General features: G+C 49.4%; 1 protein-coding gene across 6 annotated transcripts; it reads right to left on the bottom strand.

The window, feature by feature from the left end:
- Positions 1–1,502: 1,502 nt before the first annotated feature.
- Positions 1,503–20,507, bottom strand: ppan (peter pan homolog). Of its 6 annotated transcripts, none has more exons than XM_033012338.1 (14): positions 20,306–20,507; positions 20,105–20,134; positions 18,755–18,925; positions 17,547–17,648; positions 16,247–16,297; positions 14,760–14,930; positions 13,939–14,015; positions 11,180–11,287; positions 9,698–9,821; positions 8,405–8,483; positions 7,885–8,014; positions 5,448–5,620; positions 2,430–2,704; positions 1,503–2,375 (listed from the first exon to the last, which is right to left on the bottom strand). In XM_033012338.1, exons 2-14 carry the CDS (start codon positions 20,120–20,122, stop codon positions 2,022–2,024), a joined length of 1,833 nt encoding a protein of 610 aa, XP_032868229.1. In that variant the 5' UTR covers positions 20,123–20,134; positions 20,306–20,507; the 3' UTR covers positions 1,503–2,021. The 6 variants fall into 6 exon arrangements, with proteins under 6 accessions (XP_032868229.1, XP_032868230.1, XP_032868231.1 ...); XM_033012339.1 differs by lacking the exon at positions 20,306–20,507 and adding an exon at positions 20,213–20,249; XM_033012340.1 differs by lacking the exon at positions 20,306–20,507 and having other exon boundaries at positions 1,503–2,089; positions 2,138–2,375; positions 20,105–20,227.
- Positions 20,508–20,795: the final 288 nt, after the last annotated feature.

Here is a 20,795-nt window from a genome sequence, read left to right as displayed (position 1 = left end):
GAGGAAGGATAAGGAACAAAAGAATGAAGGAACAAAAGAATGAAGTCAGTTTAAAAACATGGAAAGAATATCAGGACGAATGAAAGGTCACAGCTCTTAGACGCACGAGGTTCCAAGAAGGTGGATTTCCACCCAAGCTTCCGTTTCATTTTGGATGACGGGGGAACTTTGGTGCATTGTGGTTCTCACAGAAATATTAAACATGGAATTTCACACTGGAGATGCCAGATGATGCATTTACAGGTGATCCAAGTGCAAGTAGCATCGAGCTTACAAATGGATGCACACAGGGAGAAGACTGTCTGGTCAGGCAATTAATGAGGCAGCACGGTGGCACAGCGGTAGAGTTGCTGCCTCACAGCGCCACAGACCCGGGTGCGATCCTGACTACGGGTGCTGTCTGTACGCAGTTTGTACGTTCTCCCCGTGACCTGAGTGAGTTTTCTCCAGTTTCCTCCCACGCTCCAAATATGTGCGGGTTTGTAGGTTAATTGGCTTGGTATAATTGTAAATTGTCCCTGGTGTGTGTGTGTGTTGGATAGTGTTAGTGTGCGGGGATCGCTGTTGGTGCAGACCCAGTGGGCCTGTTTCCGTGCTGTATCTCTAAACTAAACAGATGGTCACAATCACCTCCTCTTCCCACAGGGTTACTCCCTCACCCCTGACCCCAGCTCGGTATCCTTGGTTATTCCCTTCCATCACTCACGAGCCACCGAACATCCTGCTGCCTGGGAGCAGTGCATTGCATTGAACTCAAATCAATGCTCTCTGGGCAGAGGTTCCCTCACATCAGCGGAACAACACTTGTGTACTGCCTCGGTGAGGTCTATGATATGATTTTATCGGGTTGTATGCAAAACAAAGCATTTCACTATACACAGGAGCATGTGACAATAGACGAGTATCATTGAAAGTATCATAGTCTGAAGAAGGGTCTCGACCCGAAACGTTATCCATTCCTTCTCTCCAGACATGCTGCCTGTCCCACTGAGTTACTCCAGCTTTTTGTGTCTATCATTGAAAGGCAAGGCTAGGTTACATTGAGAACAGCGACACATTCTGAAGAAGGGTCTCAACCCGAAACGTCGCCTATTCCTTCGCTCCATAGATGCTTCCTGTCCCGCTGAGTTTCTCCAGCATTTTTACCTATCTTGTGATTCCAGTCGCTCAGCAGGGGGACAGATTCCAGCAACTCGCTTCCACATTTGCAGCCTTTCACGACGTACAAAAGAGGACATTAAGTGCCAGAGTAACTCAGCAGGTCAGACTGAAAAAGCACCTTGGAATTTACATTGAAGCGCCCGATTCAGCGCAGACTCTGGGTGGAAACATCGATGATGGAACGTCGGGATTTACACTCTGCAGGGAACTCTTGGACCAGGGTCAATGACCCAGCCCTCTCTCACTGCTCTGGACCCTACTATCTCAGGGGATTCTCAACACTGGAACCTGCAGGGCTCCAGGGGAGGAGATCAGAAAGAAAGAGACTCTTGCATTTCACATCTGTGACAGGATTTCACATCCAGAAGCACTTTACTGCCAAATTACTTTTCGGTTCAGACAGTCATGAGGCTGTGCACAGCAAACTATCATTAGCAACAAGTCGTTACCTGGTTGTGTGACATAGGTTGAGGGATAAACAGTAGCCCCACAACACGTACAGAGTAGTTCCCCATTTTAACCGATAGCCAACACAGGTGTCACATCCCACCCGCATCTTAGTCCAACAATACCTGGGAAACACAAGTGGAGTCATCGGCTTTGAGGTGATCTTTAACCAAATCTTCTTTCCCTCCACAGTTGACATTACATGAGACTGCGCTTTATGCTACTTGGCATAAAGTTGAGAACCGTAAAGGCACTGACTCGGTACGAGAATTTTACTGACAGATTTGTCATGCTTCACTTATGGATGAGTGTTTCAATGTGGGGAAGCATTGATTTCAAATTGTCTTTCTGTGAATGTGACTTCTTCTGGTCTTGCATTCATTTTGTTCAAATTAATATTCCATTTGTAACGTTTAATGAGAGCGACCCTTGCCTCTGGAACCTGGACGTTGACCCTTGGCCTTGGCGCCCGGACGTTGACCTTTGGCGCCCGGACGTTGACCTTTGGCCTTGAAACCCGGGCGTTGACCCTTGGCCTTGGCGCCCGGACGTTGACCTTTGGCGCCCGGATGTTGACCTTTGGCCTTGGCGCCCGGACGTTGACCCTTGGCCTTGGCACCCGGATGTTGACCCTTGGCCTTGGCACCCGGACGTTGACCCTTGGCTTTGGAACCCGGATGTTGAACCTTGACCCTGGAGCCTGGGCGTTGATCCGTGAACCTGGAGCCCGGACGTTGAACCTTGATCCTGGAGCCCGGGCGTTGAACCTTGACCCCGGAGCCCGGGCGTTGAACCTTGACCCCGGAGCCCGGGCGTTGAACCTTGACATTGGAACCCAGACGATGGTGACCTTTGCCCTTAAATGCCATTTTACTCCCGAGCCCCGAGCTCCTGAATCTGGAATTAGCCAGGGAAGTGCCAATAAGATGCGACTTCCTCCCTTGCATCGTCTTCCTTCTGTTGTTCCTTTCATGTTCTGGCGTTGTCCGTTGCTTGTTGGGAAACTCCCCACGGCCCTTGGACCTCTTGGCTTGTCCAAATGACTGTGACGATCTGTCTCTCTTCCTTTTTCTGTACAAAGCTGCCGGGAACAGATCTGTCGGAAAACAAGAAAAAGTTGCAAACAGACTTGGGCCGAAACGACACAAACAGCTGTCTATCAGTAGAACAGGATGAACAACACCGATCAGAAGGCGGCACGGTGGCGCAGCGGTAGAGTTGATGCCTCACAGCGCCAGAGACCAAGGTTCAAACCTGACTACGGGTGCCGTCTCTGTACAGAGTTTGTACGTTCTCCCCGTGACCTGCTTGGGTTTTCCCGGGTGCTCCGGTTTCCTCCCTCACTCCAAAGACATACAGGTTTGTAGGCTAATTGGCTTGGTTTAAATGTAAAATTGTCCCTTGTGTGTGTGTGTAGGATAGGGTTAATATACAGGGATCGCTGGTCGTTGCGGACTGAACGACCAGCGATCCGGTCCGTTCGATGGGCCGAAGAATCTTTTTCCACGCTGTATCTCTAAACTAAATGAAAGGGCATAGGTCAGGACAGGAGAAGCAGCAGATACATCTCGGCTTACAATGGTTGCCATCATGAATGGCATCCATTGTAAGCTAACAGAGAAACTGTTAGAAGAAGGTTCTCAACCAGAAACGTCACCCATTCAATTCTCTCCAGAGATGCTGCCTGCCCCGCAAACTCCAGCATTTTGTGTCTATCCGTGGGCAGGATCATTCCAATTATGTAAGATAAATCATAGTGACTTCCTGAAAGAAGCTCTTGAATTTGTGTAATGACTGGGAACAAGAAGGGAGATTGTTTGAACATGCACCAGCTAATAGCTTGTACATAGTTCACTTTCACCTGTGTGTGCGTGACAGTAATTCCCATTAAATCTTCTCAAGAATTTATTCCTTCTAAATGTAATTTGAATGTTATTGTCAGATAAACTAGTAGATAATATCTTTGAGTCAGCTCTGCGGGGGTGGGGGGAGGAGACGTCGCTGAGCAAATTAGACCGACACAATGCAAATCTTGACATCTCCTATTACACGCACAAGAACGAGCAAGAAACTACAGCACAACACTTAGCCTCTCCAGTTCTCTCCAGCTTGGCTAATACAAAGTGCAGGAACCAGGGCTGAGGAAGATTTTGCAGAACCTCACATACAAAACGATTACTCTTTCAGAGTTTTACTCTGTAGCTTTCAGCACTCCTGCTTATGTGGGATAGACACAAGATGCTGGGGTGACTCAGCGGGACAGGCAGCATCTCTGGAGAGAAGGAATGGGCGATGCTTCGGGTCGAGACCCTTCTTCAGACTGATGTCAGGGGAGAGGGAGATGCATAGATAAGGAAGTGTATAGATAAGGAAGTGTAGGGTGTGAAAACAAGCAAGGGGAATGAGATCAAGGAATGTAGAATAGATCATTGTTAGCTGGGAGAAGCTAACAACAAAGCAAACAGAGATAAAATGTAAGATAGACGAAAGTGCTGGAGAAACTCAGCGGGTGCAGCAGCATCTATGGAGCGAAGGAAATAGGCAACGTTTCGGGCCGAAACCCTTCTTCAGATCCGAAAATGATAGTTGGAGACAGTATGACTGCTCGGAGAACTGTGATGGGGAAGGGGTGGAGAGAGAGGAAAAGCCAGGGTTACTTGAAGTTAGAGAAGTCAATGTTCATACTGTTGTGGTTTAAACTGCTTATATGGGGCTAGGTTACAGATCAGCCTCAGTGAGGGGTAGAATGGATTCAAGTGGCTGAATGGACACCCTCTCATATTTCGACGTGCCTCCGATGCTGGTGCAAGCTAGATTTTGATTGTACCTGTAATAGCCCTGTCCCACGATACGAGTTCATTCCAAGAGCTCTCCCGAGTTTAAAAAAAATCAAACTCGGAGAGCATGGAGAATGAACGTAGCGGGTACGTCGGAGCTCGGGGACGTCTCTTAGCGGCTCGTTACGCTAACGGCAGGTACTTGGGAAGACTCGCTAATGGCAGGTAAGCACGGGAAGACTCATGAAGATTTTTCAACATGATGGAAAATGGAGAGCCCGAGTACCAACGAGTGGCCATTACCGTAAATCTCCGAGTTCGAATCAGGGCAAACTCGGGAGAACTCTTGGAATGAACTCGTACAGTGGGACAGGGGTTTAACTCACCAGACTTATGCATAAGACAATACATTTTAACAGCAATACATGTTGCTGGGGTAACTGAGCAGGTCAGGCAGCATCTTTGGAGAACAAGGATAGGTGACATTAGAGGGATGAGGGGCGACCTCATTGAAACTTGCCAAATAGTTTAAGGCCTAGATAGAGCGAATGTGGAGAGGATGTTTCCACTAGTTGGAGAGACTAGGACCAGAGTCCACAGCCTCAGAATAAAAGGACGTACCTTTAGAAAGGAGATGAGGAGAAATTTATTTAGTCAGAGGGTGGTGAATCTGTGGAATTCATTGCCTCGGGAGGCTGTGGAGGCCAAGTCAATGGATATTTTTAAGCTGGAGATTGACAGGTTCTTGATTAGTACGGGTGTCAGGGGTTATGGGGAGAAGGCAGGAAGGAGAATGTGAGTGAAAGAGAAAGATAGATCAGACACAATTGAATGTCGGTGTAGACTAGATGGGCCGAATGGCCTAATTCTGCTCCTGGAAGTGATGAAATTTCGGGCCGCGAGCCTTCTTCAGACAATAAAAGTAACTCGACTAAATTAAATATGATGGTGCCAGAGCATCGAGATGGGTCTCGACCCATTCCTTCTCTCCAGAGATGCTGCCTGTCCCGCTGAGTTACTCCAGCATTTTGTGTCTATCTTCAAATGAAATATGATGATTACCGTTGTCTGGTTCAACTCCGACTTGCTGCCTGTAATACTCCCGGTCTGATTCATCATCAGACTTGTCATTTCGATCCTCGTTCTCCCCAGCGCCCGGGTCTTCAGCCTCGCTGTCCTCCTCGTCCTCACCCTCGTGATTCGTCTTCCTCCTAATTCCATCCAAACTCTTCTTCCTGGAATAAAGGACAAATTAAATTGTAAACATGCTGGAGAGAGAAAGGAACTGCAGATGCTGATTTACACAAAAAGGACACAAAGTGCTCGAGTAACTCAGCGGGACGGGCAGCAATTCTGGAGAACATGGACACATGACGGTTCGGTTGGGAGCCTGTTAAAATGGGATACTTTGTATCTTGGCCGGTGCCCTTTATGTGGTGACTCTTGGCATACCTTGGGTATGCAAAACAAAGAATATCACGTGTGGTGTGACAATCAGGTATCATTCATTCTGGTTGAACGATACACTCTGAAGGATCCAGACCTGAAACGTCACCTTTCCAAGATCTCCAGAGATGCTGCCTGGCCTAAGTTGTAACATTCTGGGTCCATGTTTCCCTGAAATATTCTCTGTGAAGCCTTCTAAAAGGTTTGCATTTGTATCAAGGCCGTGCCCAGGTTGCTTATGCCTTATTTGGGACAACCCTACACATGAACAAGTTCCGTAATATTACTATATTCAAAAACATACACATCCATCCCTGTGAACGGTACAACTAACTTCCTTTCTCCACCATTGTAATTGTTCTTCCTTCCCAGTTCTATGTGCGTTTGGTGTAATTCCGTTTTTTCCAGAGGCCAGCATGGAAACAGGCCCTTTAATTCACTGTCCATCACCCATTCACACTAGTCCTATGTTATCCCACTTTCTCATCCACTCCCTGCACACTAGGAACATTTTTACACTGGCGGATTAAGTTGCAAACCCGCATGTCTTTGGCATGTGGAAGCAAACTGGAGCACCCGGAGGAAACCCACGTGGTCACAGGGAGAACGTGCAAACTCCACTCCACATCCGAGGTCAGGGATCGAACCAGTGTGTCCAGTGCTGTGAGGAAGCTGCTCTACCCGCTGCGCCACCGTGTCTCCCCCTCAGTGCCCCAGGCAGGGTTGGTGTTGTTGTGCAGAGTCACACTGTGTCTCTGGATGAGACTGGAGGAGGCTGTACAACGGCGAGCGGAGGGGAGCGCAGATAAAGCAAGCTGCATGCACTCACTTGTTCAGCTCCTGTGCAGGTAATGCACGCTGCATGCTATCACTCACTTGTTCAGATTCAGATTCAGATTCAACTTTAATTGTCATTGTCCGTGTACAGTACAGAGACAACGAAATGCATTTAGCATCTCCCTGGAAGAGCGATATAGCATATGATTTGAATAAATATTTGCATTAGCATATATACAGACATAGTGTTTTTCCTGTGGGAGGAGTGTCCAGGGGGGGGGGGGTGATTGGCAGTCACCGAGGTACGTTGTTGAGTAGAGTGACAGCCGCCGGGAAGAAGCTGTTCCTGGACCTGCTGGTTCGGCAACGGAGAGACCTGTAGTGCCTCCCGGATGGTAGGAGGGTAAACAGTCCATGGTTGGGGTGAGAGCAGTCCTTGGCGATGCTGAGCGCCCTCCGCAGACAACGCTTGCTTTGGACAGACTCAATGGAGGGGAGCGAGGAACCGGTGATGCGTTGGGCAATTTTCACCACCCTCTGCAATGCCTTCCGGTCGGAGACAGAGCAGTTGCCATACCATACTGTGATGCAGTTGGTAAGGATGCTCTCGATGGTGCAGCGGTAGAAGTTCACCAGGATCTGAGGAGACAGATGGACCTTCTTCAGTCTCCTCAGGAAGAAGAGACGCTGGTGATCCTTCTTGATCAGAGTTGAGGTATTGTGGGTCCAAGAGAGGTCATCGGAGATGTTAACACCCAGGAACCTGAAGCTAGAAACACGTTCCACCTCCGTCCCGTTAATGTGGATGGGGGTGAGCGTGCCGATCCTGGACTTCCTGAAGTCTACAATGAGCTCCTTGGTCTTCTTGGAGTTAAGGGCCAGGTTGTTGTCAGCGCACCATGCTGCTAAGTGCTGGACCTCCTCCCTGTAGGCCGACTCATCGTTGTTGCTGATGAGGCCAATCACCGTTGTATCATCTGCATACTTGACACTTGTTCAGCTCCCGTGCAGGTAATGCACGCTGCATGCTATCACTCACTTGTTCAGCTCCCGTGCAGGTAATGCACGCTGCATGCTATCACTCACTTGTTCAGCTCCCGTGCAGGTAATGCACGCTGCATGCTATCACTCACTTGTTCAGCTCCCGAGCAGGTAATGCACGCTGCATGCTATCACTCACTTGTTCAGCTCCCGTGCAGGTAATGCACGCTGCATGCTATCACTCACTTGTTCAGCTCCCGTGCAGGTAATGCACGCTGCATGTTATCACACTCACTTGTTCAGTTCCCGCTCCTTCGTCTTGCGACGAATATTTTCGTCTTGCTTTTTCCGTCTCTCCTTCTTCAGCTCCCGTTGCTTCTCTTTATGCTCAAGCCGCTCCTGGAGTTCCTCCGCTGTCTTTTTAACTGGAATGAAGGATCAGACACTCAATACCACTTTCCTAAAATTAATATATTGTCACTGAAAGCACCAAATGACTCTCACTGGACATTTGGCTGGACAACGGGAGGTTGTCAAAGCCGCATCTACTTATTGGCCTTCTTTCACTGCAAGTGTTTTGAGGCTTTTACAGAGATAAAGAGAAAAGAAAGAGTGTTCACATCGCGGCCCTGTTTCCACCAATCTTTCCACCACCACGCACAAGAAGCGACAAGACACACACCATTGTATGCAGATGCTGAGAAATGTGTTCAGCTCTGGCTGGGCAACTTCTAATCTTGTGTGGACTCAATAAGACAGAGGCAAGTCAGACCATCCCTCGTATCATGGCCAATAACAAAGATTCTTCCACTCACCAAATGTATGATACATCACTTGTCCATCGCACATTCCTTCCTCAATCTTCACCAACTCCAGGGTTAAGCGGGGGCCAATCTGTGAGAAGAGGATTACACAGACACACGGGGATTAATGGCAACATCTGGGTTTTTTTTTAACAAAAATAAATGTAATCAATTATTGCAAGAATAATATTAAATACAAAACAACACCAAAGAAACTCACCACCATAAAACAAAGTCACCCAATTATCTAAACAAATATTCTTAATTGTCAAATACACTAAAACAACTATATCTCCATCCTTATTAAAGATGGATTTCACACCCCGCACTCACAGAAATCCCCAGGGTGCCCATAGACAGCGCATAGTCCCTCTCTAACACCACCCGGGCACGGACGTAACCCGGAAAAGGGGCAGGCAGCCGGCTCAGGTAGAGCCCTCTTCCCCCGGGCACCGTCCATTTCTTCTCGAGGGGGATATCAGGGTACTCAACTTCCGAGACCGCAGTAATCTTCTGGACAATCATGATCAATGTGGGTGGGTACAGGGGGAAAACTGGGGGCTGGCAGGTCACAGGGACACCATGGCTAGCGATATACGGTCTTCAGCATTTGTTGCATCGGTTGTGAACTTCCAAACGGTGGCAAGGTGGCGCAACTGGTGAAGCCGCTGCCGCACAGCGCCAGAGACCCGGGTTCGATCCTGACTACAGATACTATCTGTCGAGTTTGTACAGTCCCCCTGTGACTACGTGGGTTTCCTCCCACACTCCAAAGACGTGCAGGTTTGCAGGTTACATGGCTTCGGTAAAGATTGTAAATTGTCCCTAGTGTGTAGGATAGACAATAGACAACAGGTGCAGGAGTAGAGGCCATTCGGCCCTTCGAGCCAGCACCGCCATTCAATGTGATCATGGCTGATCATCCACAATCAGTACCCCGTTCCTGCCTTCTCCCCATATCCCCTGACTCCGCTATTTTTAAGAGCCCTATCTAGCTCTCTCTTGAAAGCATCCAGAGAACCTGCCTCCACCGCCCTCTGAGGCAGAGAATTCCACAGACTCACCACTCTCTGTGAGAAAAAGTGTTTCCTCGTCTCCGTCCTAAATGGCTTACCCCTTATTCTTAAACTGTGGCCCCTGGTTCTGGACTCCCCCAACATCGGGAACATGTTTCCTGCCTCTAGCGTGTCCAAGCCCTTAACAATCTTATATGTTTCAACAGTGCTAGTATACAGGGTGATCGCTGGTGGGCGTGGTGTTGGCGTGGTTTCAGCGCTGTCTCTCTAGAGTCTAGAACCTACTGACCTCCGTCAGCCGAATGGCACTCTGCTGGGCCTTCAGGTTGCCGCGGCCGGCGTAGTTCTGCGGCAGCTCGGTTATGTTGTGGTCTCCATCCTGTTCAGCCTCACTGTCCGACAGGTTGGCTCCTCTGAAAACAGACGCAAGCAGCGACACGGGATCATTAGTGCGCAGAGAGGAAGACGGTCCCATCTTTACACAGTGCCCTCCATAATATTTGGGACAAAGACCCATCATTTATTTATTTGCCTTTATACTCCACAATTTGAGATTTGTAATAGAAAAAAAAAATCACACGTGGATCATAAAGTGCACATTGTCAGATTTTGATAAAGGCCATTTTTATACATTTTGGTTTCACTATGCAGAAATTACAGCAGTGTTTAGACATAGTCCCCCCCCATTTCAGGGCAGTATAAACATAGAATTCTCCAACTGTTGGTAACTAACTTATTTTGCGCCCCTCACTCTTCCCTCAGCCCACCTGGACTCGCACCCATTCCTCCCCTCTCCTTCACCTACATTCCTCCATCTAGCTTCACAATTTCTTCAGCCCTTATCTCACACCTTTTGGCTTTATATCTCTTGCCTTTGTCAAACCATTTGCCTGTCAACCACCCCCTCACACACCTTATCTCTACCTATTCATTCTGCAAGCTTTGACCCAGCCCACCCCTCTCCCAGCTTTCTCCACCACCCCCCCCACAGTCAGTCTAAACAAGGGTCTCAACCCGAAATGTCACCTATCCATGTTCTCCAGAGATGCTGCCTGACCCACTGAGTTACTCCAGCACTCTGTGAAACGTCACCTATCCATGTTCTCCAGAGATGCTGCCTGACCCACTGAGTTACTCCAGCACTCTGTGAAACGTCACCTATCCATGTTCTCCAGAGATGCTGCCTGACCCACTGAGTTATGGTGCAGCAGCATCTATGGAGCTAAGGAAATAGGCAACGTTTCGGGCCGAAATCCTTCTGGAAATAGGCAACGTTTCGGGCCGAAACCCTTACGGGTTTTGGCCCGAAACGTTGCCTATTTCCTTAGCTCCACAGATGCTGCCTGACCCGCTGAGTTACTCCAGCACTCTGTGAAACGTCACCTATCCATGTTCTCCACAGATGCTGCCTGACCCGCTGAGTTACTCCAGCACTCTGTGAAACGTCACCTATCCATGTTCTCCACAGATGCTGCCTGACCCGCTGAGTTACTCCAGCGCTCTGTGAAACGTCACCTATCCATGTTCTCCACAGATGCTGCCTGTCCCGCTGAGTTACTCCAGCGCTCTGTGAAACGTCAGCTATCCATGTTCTCCTTTGTAAAATAAAGGCAATGAGGGAACACCCTGACCCAGTGCAAATCTTTCACAACAAACCTGCTCCTGGGTGAGAGCAAGTTTGTCCAACTGATCTTTGCAGCTACTCCTCCCTACTCCAAGCACACTGGTGCCCTGGGCCAGACTGGCGCTGGAATACAAAGGCAGGACTTACTTCTGCAGGAGCTCACTGATGTCTTCAAACCTGTTCATGTTGGGGAACTTTTCCTGCAGCAGCTTCTTTATCCCCCGGCTCATCCCGACAGGAACCACCTTGATGGAGCTGGAGAGGAGAAAGCCGTTATTGCTTCCGTTACACATGGAGAGCAGAAAGGGGCTATTCAACCCCTTGAGCCCGCCACCCAGGGACATTATCCAGCCCTTCCACCCACTCCTTTACCAGCAATGATCATTAGCACCACTCCGTCTGAAGAAGGATCCCAACCCGATACGTCACCTATCCATGTTCTCCACAGATGCTGCCTGACCCGCTGAGTTACTCCAGCACTCTGTGAAACGTCACCTATCCATGTTCTCCAGAGATGCTGCCTGACCCACTGAGTTACTCCAGCACTCTGTGAAACGTCACCTATCCATGTTCTCCACAGATGCTGCCTGACCCGCTGAGTTACTCCAGCACTGTGTGTCCGCTTTTGTGTATTGACCAGCATCTGCAGTTCTTTGTTTCTCCATTTACTTATCATTACTATTCAGATAAGGGCGGCACGGTGGCGCAGCGGTAGAGTTGTTGCCTTACAGCGTCAGAGACCCGGGTTCGATCCCGACTAGGGTGCTGTCTGTACGGAGTTTGTACATTCTCCCCGTGACCGCGTGGGTTTTCTCCGAGATCTTTGGTTTCCTCCCACTCTCCAAAGACGTGCAGGCTGGAGAAACTCAGCGGGTGAGGCAGCATCTCTGGAGAACATGGATAGGTGACGTATCGGGTTGGGACCCTTCTCCAAAGGCGTACAGGTTTGTTTGTACACTTGGTATAAGTGTAAATTGTCCCATGTGTGTGTGTGTGTGTGTGTGTGTGTGTGTGTAGGCTTGCGTTAATGTGTGGGGAACGCTGGTCAGCGCGGACTTGGTGGGCCGAAGGGCCTGTTTTCGCGCTGTATCTAAACATACCCTAACTCAGTGGTTCTCAAATGGGGGTACGCGTACCCCTGGGGGTACGTGAAGGCACTCCAGGGGGTACGTGAAATTTTAATATTTTTGCGCTGGTTAGGGGGTACTTGGCTGAAAAAATATTTCACAGAGGGTACATCACTGAAAAAAGGTTGAGAACCACTGCCCTAACTAACCAAGGCTTCAGTGGCTCAGTGGCACCCTCTGCTGTACAATGCAGGGGATGCAGGGAGTTGATGGGGTTGCTGATTTGCGCAGGAATTACAACTAGCGTCGATGGGAATCTCGGTCGGCATGGACGAATTGGGCCAAAGGGCTTCTTTCCATGATGTTTGACTTTAGATTAGTCTCCAGATACAGCGCGGAAACAGGCCCTTCGGCCCACTGACTCCATGCCGACCAGCGATCATCCCGTTCACACTAGTTCTATCCCCAACACTAGGGACAATTTGCAGAAGCCAATTAACCTACAAACCCGCACATCTTTGGTATGTGGAAGGAAACGGAGAAAACCCACACGGTCACAGGTACAGACTCCACACAGACAGCACCCGAGGTCAGGATTGAACTCGGGTCACTGGTGCTGTAGGGCAGCAACTCTACCGCTGCACCACCCCTAATTATTAGCTACTTCAACAGCACCTTTCAAGCCTGCAATATTCATCATCAGAGCAAGAGCAGTGGGTTCTATGCCACCGTGCTGATTATAGGGCTCTCTATGATTCTTTGAGAGGCATCTGATCCCCAATCTACTCCCCTTAATCAGGGAGGAGAGGGAAAAGCCAAATGAGTGGAGACGGCCAGGAGCTGTTCCACCTCCCTCAACATCACCTCACTCCCTTGTCCAGTTGATTCCCATTCCTCCCCCAGGATTATCACGTCACCAACAAACCTTTCAGGCTACGTTACGCTTTAATATTTACGCTATAATGTTTATTATTATTGTCATGTGTGCTGAGGTACATTGAAAAGCTTTGACACTGAATGCTGGAGCAACTCAGCAGGTCAGGCAGCATCTCTGGAGAACATGGATGGATGATGTTTTTTGCTCGGGAACCTTCTTCAGACTGATTGCAGGGGCTAGGGGGTGGAGGAGCAGGGCAAAGCACGACAGGTCAACATTTCTTGTTCCTTGTTTCCACAGTGAAAAGCTCTGTTTTTCCATTCATGCTATCTCAGCAAGGTATAATACTATACATAAATACAATCAAGCTCAACTCAAGTACAATCGCTAGGGCGAAGGGAAGATGCAGAGTGCAGAACAGTTCTCAGCATTACAGTGTTACAGTTCCATAGACAAGGTCCAATGTCCGTGATGGGGTAGAGGTGAATCGGGCAATACCCAAGCTTATAGAAGGACCGTCCAGAAGACTGATAAGAGAGGAGAAGGTGTTTGTAAATCTGCTGGTTCTTGCTTTCAAGCTTTGCTATCTTCTCTGTCTATCTCTATTTTCTCTGGGTATCTTCTCTATCGTCTGTCTGACCAGAGCAGGGAGGAGGGATGACCAGGGTGGGAGAGATCTTTGAATAGATTGGCTGCTTTTGCATCACCTTTCTCATGGTGCCTCCTCCAACAACCCTGGATCACTGCTCACTGCCTCCCTCACCCGCCGATCTCTCCCTCGTTCCTAACCTCACGAGCGATGACTGGTGCAGCGGTCACTGCTTGGCCAGCTGCCTGGGCCGACCAAGTCGCCGAAACGCTCTGGAGTTTGGAGACGTATACAGCCCCCAACCACCCCACCCCCACACTTGTTCACAACCCGCGACCAATCTGCAGGGTGCGGACGGTGGGGGCTCACTTACAAGTGGCGGACCTCAAGGGTCTGACTGGCTGGGCTATAGTTGATCAGGACACAGCGCTTGATGGTGTTCAGGCCAACCTAGAAGTGAAAGAGCAAAAGAGCAGCGTAAAAGATATGGCAGCGGCAAACGCAGAAAGTAGTCGCTCTTGGGCAGCACGGTGGTAGAGTTGCTACCTACAGCGGCAGAGACCCAGGTTCCATCCTGACTACCGGTGCTGTCTGTATGGAGTTTGTACGTTCTCCCCGTGACCTGCGTGGGTTTTCTCCGGGTGCTCTGGTTTCCTCCCACACTCCAAAGACGTACAGGTTTGTCGGTTAATTGGCGTTGTTAGAATTGTAAATTGTTCCCTGCAGCGTAGGATAGTATTAATGTGTGGGGATCGCTAGTCGCCACGGACCCAGTGGGCCGAAGGGCCTGTTTCCGCGCTGTATCTCTAAACTAAAAAAAAATTAAAACCAACCCCAATCCCTACCTCTCTCATAACCAACCCCAGCCCCTTCTCAACCCTTATCCACAAGCACCTACAGTGCGGTACGGTGGCACAGCATCAGAGACCAGGGTTCGATCCTGACTACGGGTGCTGTCTGGACCGAGTTTGCACGTTCTCCCCATGACCTGCGTGGATTTTCTCAGCGATCTTCGGTTTCCTCCCACACTCCAAAGACATACAGGTATGTGGGTAAAAATTGGCTTGGCATAAGTGTAAATTGTCCCTAGTGTGTGTAGGACAGTGTTAATGTGCGGGGATCGCTGGTCGGCGCGGACCCGATGGGCCGAAGGGCCTGTTTCCGCGCTGTATCACTAAACTGAACTGAACCTACCTTGTAGACGTTGATTGTCGGGAACAGGTTCTGGAACATAGTGGCCATGAGCTTGACATGCATGCCATCCCCTCCAAAGTTGTTCAGCACCAGCAGGGGGTGGTGGGTGAACTGGCTCTCATGCATCCGGTGCCTCTTCAGCGACGAGACGATGTCCTTCACCAGGGAATACTGCGAATCACACGGGCAGAAAGACCATTCCCAATGAGCCATAAGAAGCGGAATTAGGCCGTTCAGCCCATCAAGTCTATGCCATTCAATCATGGCTGATCTATCTCCCCGTCCAAACCCCATTCTCCTGCCTTCTCCCCATAGCCTCTGACACCCAAACTAATTATGAATCCATCTATCTCTGCCTTAAATATATCCAATAACTTGGCCTCCACCGCCTTCTGTGGCAAAGAATTCCACAGATTCACCACCCTCCGACTGAAAAAATTCATCCTCTTCTCCTTCCTAAAAGAATGTCCTTTAATTTTGAACCATGGCGTCATACAGCATGGAAATGGGACGGCACAGTGGCGCAGCTGGTGGAGCTGCTGCCTCACAGCGCCAGACACCCAAACCTTCTTGTGGTCACCCTGATAAAATGTTGTCTACAAATGTTGTGGACATGCACTGTCTATTATGTCAAAAGAACACTGCTTTGCTCATGATTCCAACATCTGTCCCCTTTAGTTATCCTATCGATTAATCTCTGTCAATGTTCCTTTAACAAACTGACTGCTTTTCCAAAGTTACAACTGAGATTTTGTACCAAGCAATCTCACTGTCATTCATGAAATAAGGACACGCATTGAGATAAACATTCGGAGGGTCAGGCAGCATCCGCGGCAATATGAACAGTTAATATTTCAGATCGGACACCCTTTGTTCACAACTGATAAAGAAACACAGTTTGCTCTGAAGAAACGTCACCTGTTTCTCTGTTCAAGAAGGAACTGCAGATGTTGGAAAATCGAAGGTAGACAAAATTGCTGGAGAAACTCAGCGGGTGCAGCAGCATCTATGGAGCGAAGGAAATTTGCTACGTTTCCGGCCGTCTGAAGAAGGGTTTCGGCCTGAAACGTTGCCTATTTCCTTCGCTCCATAGATGCTGCCTCACCCGCTGAGTTTCTCCAGCAATTTTGTCTCACCTGTTTCTCTAGTCAAATACACTGCTAGGTCAGCTAAGTCTGCTAAGAACGGGGTACTGATTTTGGATGATCAGCCATGATCATATTGAATGGCGGTGCAGGTTTGAAGGGTTCGAAAGGCCCACTCCTGCACCTATTTTCTATGTTTCCAGTTTTTTCTGTTTTGCTATTTTGGATTTCCTGTATCTGCAGCTTTAAAATGTTTTGATCCTAACGACTGGCATCGATGAGTTGCATTCGGCTCAGATTGTGGCACTTTTAACCTGATATCTGAACTGTGGGAGTGCAAGATTGCGACCCACAGAAATCTCCAGGCCACTGCGAGCTTGCAACCGAGCAGGCAACACTCACCTGGCAAATTCTGAAAGTCAGCGTGGGGCCTCGTGGTAAACGAGCCAATTTCTGGAAGGTGATGGAGGGGGAAAAAAAGAAAATGTAAATGAGTGCTTTGAAAACAATAGTAATCATTTATCAGCAAAGCTCCCAGCCAACCCTTGCATTGAAACAGGTGAGAGACAACTTGATCCCAGGACCTCCACTAATCGTGTACTGTGACTTCCTTGAAAGTGGCGTCACAGGTAGACAGGGTATTCAAGCCGGCTTTCATCTTGGTCTTCATCGGTCAGAGTATTGAGCATAGAAGTAGGGAGGTCATGTTATAGTTGTATAAGATGTTGGTGAAGCCACATTTAGAGTATTGTGTTTAGTTTTGGTCACCCTGTTATCGGAGAGATGTTAGACACAAAATGCTGGAGTAACTCAGCGGGGCAGGCAGCATCTCCGGAGAGAAGGAATAGGTGACGTTTCTGGTCGAGTCCCTTCTTCACCCATTCCTTCTCTCCATAGATGCTGAGTTACTCCACCATTTTGTGTCTACCTTCGATTTTATCCAGCATCTGCAGTTCTTTCATAGGAAAGATGTTGTTGTGCTGGAAAGTGTGAGGAGAAGAGTTATGGGGATGTTGCCAGGACTCGAGGGACTGAGCTGTAGGTAGAGGTTGAGCAGTCTAGGACTTTATTCTGTGGAGCACAGGAGGATGAGTGATCTTATAGAGGTGCATAAGATCATGAGGACTATAGATAGGGTAATTACACATTTTTACCCAGAATTGGGGAATCAAGAACCAGAGGACATAGGTTTAAGGTGAGGGGAGGCAAAATTTAATAGGAACCTGAGGGGCAACTTTTCTCTTACACAAAGGATGGTAGATATATGGAACGAGCTGCCGAAGAAGGTAGTTGAGCTATGTTTAATAAACATTTGGACAGATGCATCGATAGGACAGGTTTAGATGGATAGGGGCCAAACGCAGGCAGGTGGGATTAGTGTAGATGGGACATGTTGGTCGGTGTGGGCAAGTTAGGCTGAAGGGCCTGTTTCCACACTGAATGCCCAATGTGTAACAGCTATTGCAGTGATGTTGCTGTAATCCGCAGTGCTGTGTGAGTGCAAGGGGTAAAGGCAGGTGGAACTATTCAGCGGCACTGGGCAAGCAGAACAGAGGACAACGCAGGACTGTAGAAACCTTCACAAGCCCGCATCTCCAGCGGACTCGTGTCAGGTCACTTTCCTGGTGATAGAAAGAATGGGCGTAACGTTTTCAAAAAGAATCAACATGCAAAAAATTGATTTGAAGCTTCATCTACTTACTAAATTGACACAGTTCGATGATTTTGTAAAGATTAAGAAATGCGTCACCCCCAGCGGCCCGGCCACCGAGACAAAATCTTTCAGCATGTTCTTCTTCCGCACCTGAAAAATCATTTAATATCAAAAGATGAGTCCTGAGTTGTTGTTTACTTTTGTTAAGTTTATTATTATCATATACATATATCAACCAGGGGCCACAGTCTTAGAATAAAGGGGAGGTCATTTAAGACTGAGATGTGAAAAAAACTTTTTCACCCAGTGAGATGTGAATTTATGGAATTCCCTGCCACAGAGGGCAGTGGAGGCCAAGTCATTGGATGGATTTCAGAGAGAGTTAGATAGAGCTCTAGGGGCTGGTGGAATCAAGGGATATGGGGAGAAGGCAGGCACGGGTTATTGATTGGGGACGATCAGCCATGATCACAATGAATGGCGGTGCTGGCTCGAAGGGCCGAATGGCCTCCTCCTGCACCTATTTTCTATGTTTCTATACAGAAGTACAGTGAAAGTGTAGAGTGCATACTAGAGGGGAGAAGAGGGAGTGACCGGGGCGAGACTGACCCTTGAGTATGCTGCTCTCCTTGTTGAGGCAGCGTGAAGTGTAGATTGCGTCCATGAAAGGGAGGGTGGTTTGCGTGATGGTTTGGGCTCCGTCCACAGGGCAAAGCCTTCCCTCTTACTTCATACTGAAATATCCTAAGGCAATTCCCTTAACTCCATTCACTTCAGGCCATGTTGGAAGCCGATAACTCGTTTCTTCCTCACGGAAGTTAGGACTTTATTCCTTGGAACGTAGGAGGCTGACGGGTGACATTATAGAGATAAAATCATGAGGAAAATTGATAGGGTGAATGCAGAGAGTCTTTTCTCCAAGGTAGGGGAATGAAGAACCTGAGGAAATAGGTTTGAGATGGGGGGGAACATTTAAGAGCAATCCAATGGGCAACATTTGCCGAGGGTAATGAGTATATGGAACGAGCTGCCAGAGGGGGTAGTTGTAGTTTTTAAAACAACAGTTAAAAGACATTTGGAATGGTACATGGATAGGAATGGTTTAGAGCGATAAGGGGTAAATGCAGGAACATGAGACTAGCTTGGATGGGGCATCTTGATTAGCATGAACGAGTTTGGCCGACGGACCTGTTTTCGTGCTGTACGAGTCTGTGACTCTGTGTCCCAGTAACGAGACGTCGGAGGCTGAGACTCACCGTCAGTGAACGAGCAGTGAAGGGCTCCAACAACCGTCTCAGGTCTGCGATCAACTGCAGCACATTATGTCCAATCTGACCTCGGTGGAAGACAAAGGAATGCGGAACGCTGGTGTACTCCTCCTGTGCGAGGTGAATTGCATTCCCCCGAGCTTTCTTCTGGTTCTTAGACTGAAGAGAGATTCAAAGAAACGTATCTTTAACACAGAAGTTCAAATCATTTAAAATAACACCCAACAAAGGCTGGCATTCACCATCACCGGGGAATTAGCAAAGCTTCCACTGAACTTTTCCAGAACTACAAAATCACCATCAGAATACTTTATAATCAGGAGACACGGAGACTGGAGATTAGTTTAAAGACACATGGAAACAGACCTGGAGAGAAGCAATGGGTCGAGACCCTTCTTCAGACTGACCCAAAACATCTATCTACACTTCTCTCCAGAGATGCTGCCTGTCCCACTGAGTTACTCCAGCATTTTGTGTCTATCGTCAGAGTAAACCAGCATCTGCAGTTCCTTTTTACACATGGAAACAGACCCTTCGGCCCACCGAGTCCACGCCGACCACTGATGACTTGTTCACACTAGTTCAATGTAATCCCACTTTTTCATCCATTTCTTTCATATGAAGAAAGACTGGATAGACTCGACTTGTACTCGCTAGAATTTGGAAGATTTAGGGGGGGATCTTATAGAAACTTACAAAATTCTTAAGGGGTTGGACAGGCTAGATGCAGGAAGATTGTTCCTGATGTTGGGGAAGTCCAGAACAAGGGGTCACAGTTTCAAGATAAGGGGGAAATCTTTTAGGACCGAGATGAGAATTTTTTATTTCACACAGAGAAGTGGTGAATCTGTGGAATTCTCTGCCACAGAAGGTAGTTGAGGCCACAGTTCATTGGCTATATTTAAGAGGGAGTTAGATGTGGCCCTTGTGGCTAAAGGGATCAGGGGGTATGGAGAGAAGGCAGGGATGGGATACTGAGTTGGATGATCAGCCATGATCATGTTGAATTGCGGTGCAGGCTCGAAGGGCCGAATGGCCTCCTCCTGCACCTATTTTCTATGTTTCTATGAAACCCACGCGGTCACAGGGAGAATGTACAAACTACACCCAGAGAGAGAGAGAGAGAGAGAGATCACCCGAGGTCAGGATCGAACCCGGGTCTGTGAGTGATAGGAGCAGATTTAGGCCATTCGGCCCATCTAGTTTACTCCGCCATTCTATCACGGCTGATTTATCTCTCCCTCCAAACCCCATTCTCCTGCCTTCTCCCCCACAACCCCTGACACCCGCTGTAGATCGGGGCGTGGAGTCCGCAGCGGTGTCGCCGGCCGCGCTCACCCGGCTGTGTTTCCCCATGGCGCCGCTCCGCCTGGTCCTCGGCCCCGGCCCCTGGTCTCTGGTCCCTCAGCGGCCTCGGTCTCTCGTAACCCGCGGCCCCGGCTCCTGGTCTCTGGTCTCCGGCCTCGGTCTCTCGTAACCTGCGGCCCCGGCCCCTGGTCTCTGGTCTCCGGCCTCGGTCTCTCGTGCTCCCGGCCCCTGGTCTCTGGTCTCCGGCCCCTGGTCTCCGGCCTCGGTCTCTCGTAACCCGCGGCCCCGGCCCCTGGTCTCCGGCCTCGGTCTCTCGTAACCTGCGGCCCCGGCCCCCGGCCCCTGGTCTCCGGCCTCGGTCTCTCGTAACCTGCGGCCCCGGCCCCTGGTCTCTGGTCTCCGGCCTCGGTCTCTGGTCCCTCAGCGGCCTCGGTCTCTCGTAACCCCCCGGCCCCTGGTCTCCGGCCTCGGTCTCTCGTAACCTGCGGCCCCGGCCCCCGGCCTCTGGTCTCCGGCCTCGGTCTCTGGTCCCTCAGCGGCCTCGGTCTCTGGTCTCCGGCCTCGGGTCCCTCAGCGGCCTCGGTCTCACGTAACCTGCGGCCCCGGCCCCTGGTCTCCGGCCTCGGTCTCTGGTCCCTCAGCGGCCTCGGTCTCTCGTAACCCCCGGCCCCTGGTCTCCGGCCTCGGTCTCTCCGCTCCCCGCCCTCACACGCCGCTCCTG

This window comes from Amblyraja radiata, chromosome 35 (assembly GCF_010909765.2).
Source record: "Amblyraja radiata isolate CabotCenter1 chromosome 35, sAmbRad1.1.pri, whole genome shotgun sequence".
NCBI lineage: Eukaryota > Metazoa > Chordata > Chondrichthyes > Rajiformes > Rajidae > Amblyraja > Amblyraja radiata.
This window is presented reverse-complemented; position numbering and strand designations above follow the sequence as displayed.